The sequence below is a fragment of the Echinops telfairi genome, unplaced genomic scaffold (genome assembly GCF_000313985.2).
Source record: "Echinops telfairi isolate 266 unplaced genomic scaffold, ASM31398v2 ScPeMD7_3533;HRSCAF=4204_0, whole genome shotgun sequence".
Lineage (NCBI taxonomy): Eukaryota > Metazoa > Chordata > Mammalia > Afrosoricida > Tenrecidae > Echinops > Echinops telfairi.
Window position 1 is genome coordinate 24,846,135 of NW_022107431.1, and position 1,138 is coordinate 24,847,272.

Below are 1,138 nucleotides of genomic sequence, written 5' to 3' on the forward strand. Positions count from 1 at the left end.
TGTTTTGAGAATGATGAGGGCAATGAATGTACAAATGCGCTTTACACAATTGATGTGTGTATGGATTGTGATAAGAGTTGTATAAGCCCCTAATAAAATGATTTTTTTTAAAAAGAAAGAAACTGACGTCTAAGGTTGTGATCGTGAATGGGAGCAGACCACCACTCTTTCTCCTGCAGACTACCTGGTGCATTTGAACTGCTGACCTTCTAGTGAGCAGCTTAACCACTGCCTCACAGGGACCCTTCTACCATAAAAAGAGGGCCAGTAGTAACAGCAATCGAGGGCCATCTTGAAGACGAAGTGCTGTGAAGCAAAGAAAGTTCTTCACATACAGTGAAAGACTAAGGATCACATGCCATTAGTAGAAGCTCACTATGTGTCAGCTGTCACTGTTCATATTATAAAGTCTGACTTCTTATGTTGCATTAAGGTGAAAGATATTTTATGCCCAAAATTGATCTCTGCCAAAAGAATCTGTTGAAGAATCTTAAAAGTGAAATAATGGAAGAAACATAAGAGACCGAAGAGGGAAATGAGGTAAAGAGGACTAGCTTCCTGAACTATTGTCCGTTTTGTTTCTAATAATGAGAAAAGGAATGAGTGACAGTGACTAGGAGATCTCGCTGAAGCAAACCTGGAGGAGGTGTGACTCCCCCAGGAAAGACAGCGAGGGCCCCGCTCGTGGCAGCACCACGAGGTGAACAGACAATGAACAAAGAAACAGCCCAGCACACAGCTCTCCAAACTGAACACAGGATAAGCAAAATGTATGCAAAGGTAGCCTAGGTGCTTAGTAGGGCTGAGTATTTTAATAGCTGGCTCTCCATAACAATAGTTGTTTTAATTGGCGTGCAATTTGCATATGATTAATGGGTCATATAAAATACATTTCGAATAAAATTGGGTTGAGAGACTTCTAGGTGCACGCTCACTTTTTCTTGGTTGCCACGTCCACATGGATCTGTCTCTTCTTGGGGGGAGGAGGAGGCGGCAGCTCTTGCTTAGATTTTTTGACAGTTACTTGTTCCCTTATCCGAACAGTCTCCAAAAGATCCTTCTGGGGAATTTGGGACATTCCCAGCTTTGCTACAGCCTGAGTCACCTGAAATAAAATTCAAAGTTGTCATTTTGTTTA

General features: G+C 42.0%; 1 protein-coding gene across 1 annotated transcript in view; it reads right to left on the bottom strand.

The window, feature by feature from the left end:
• The window catches only part of UTRN (utrophin), a 619,010-nt gene that overhangs the window by 450,403 nt on the left and 167,469 nt on the right, over window positions 1–1,138 (bottom strand). The window contains exons 16-17 of the mRNA XM_045294578.1: window positions 936–1,105; window positions 252–306 (exon numbers count right to left, since the gene is read on the bottom strand). Of these exons, the coding sequence (XP_045150513.1) occupies window positions 252–306; window positions 936–1,105 (225 nt within the window). The remainder of the gene's footprint in view (window positions 1–251; window positions 307–935; window positions 1,106–1,138) is intronic.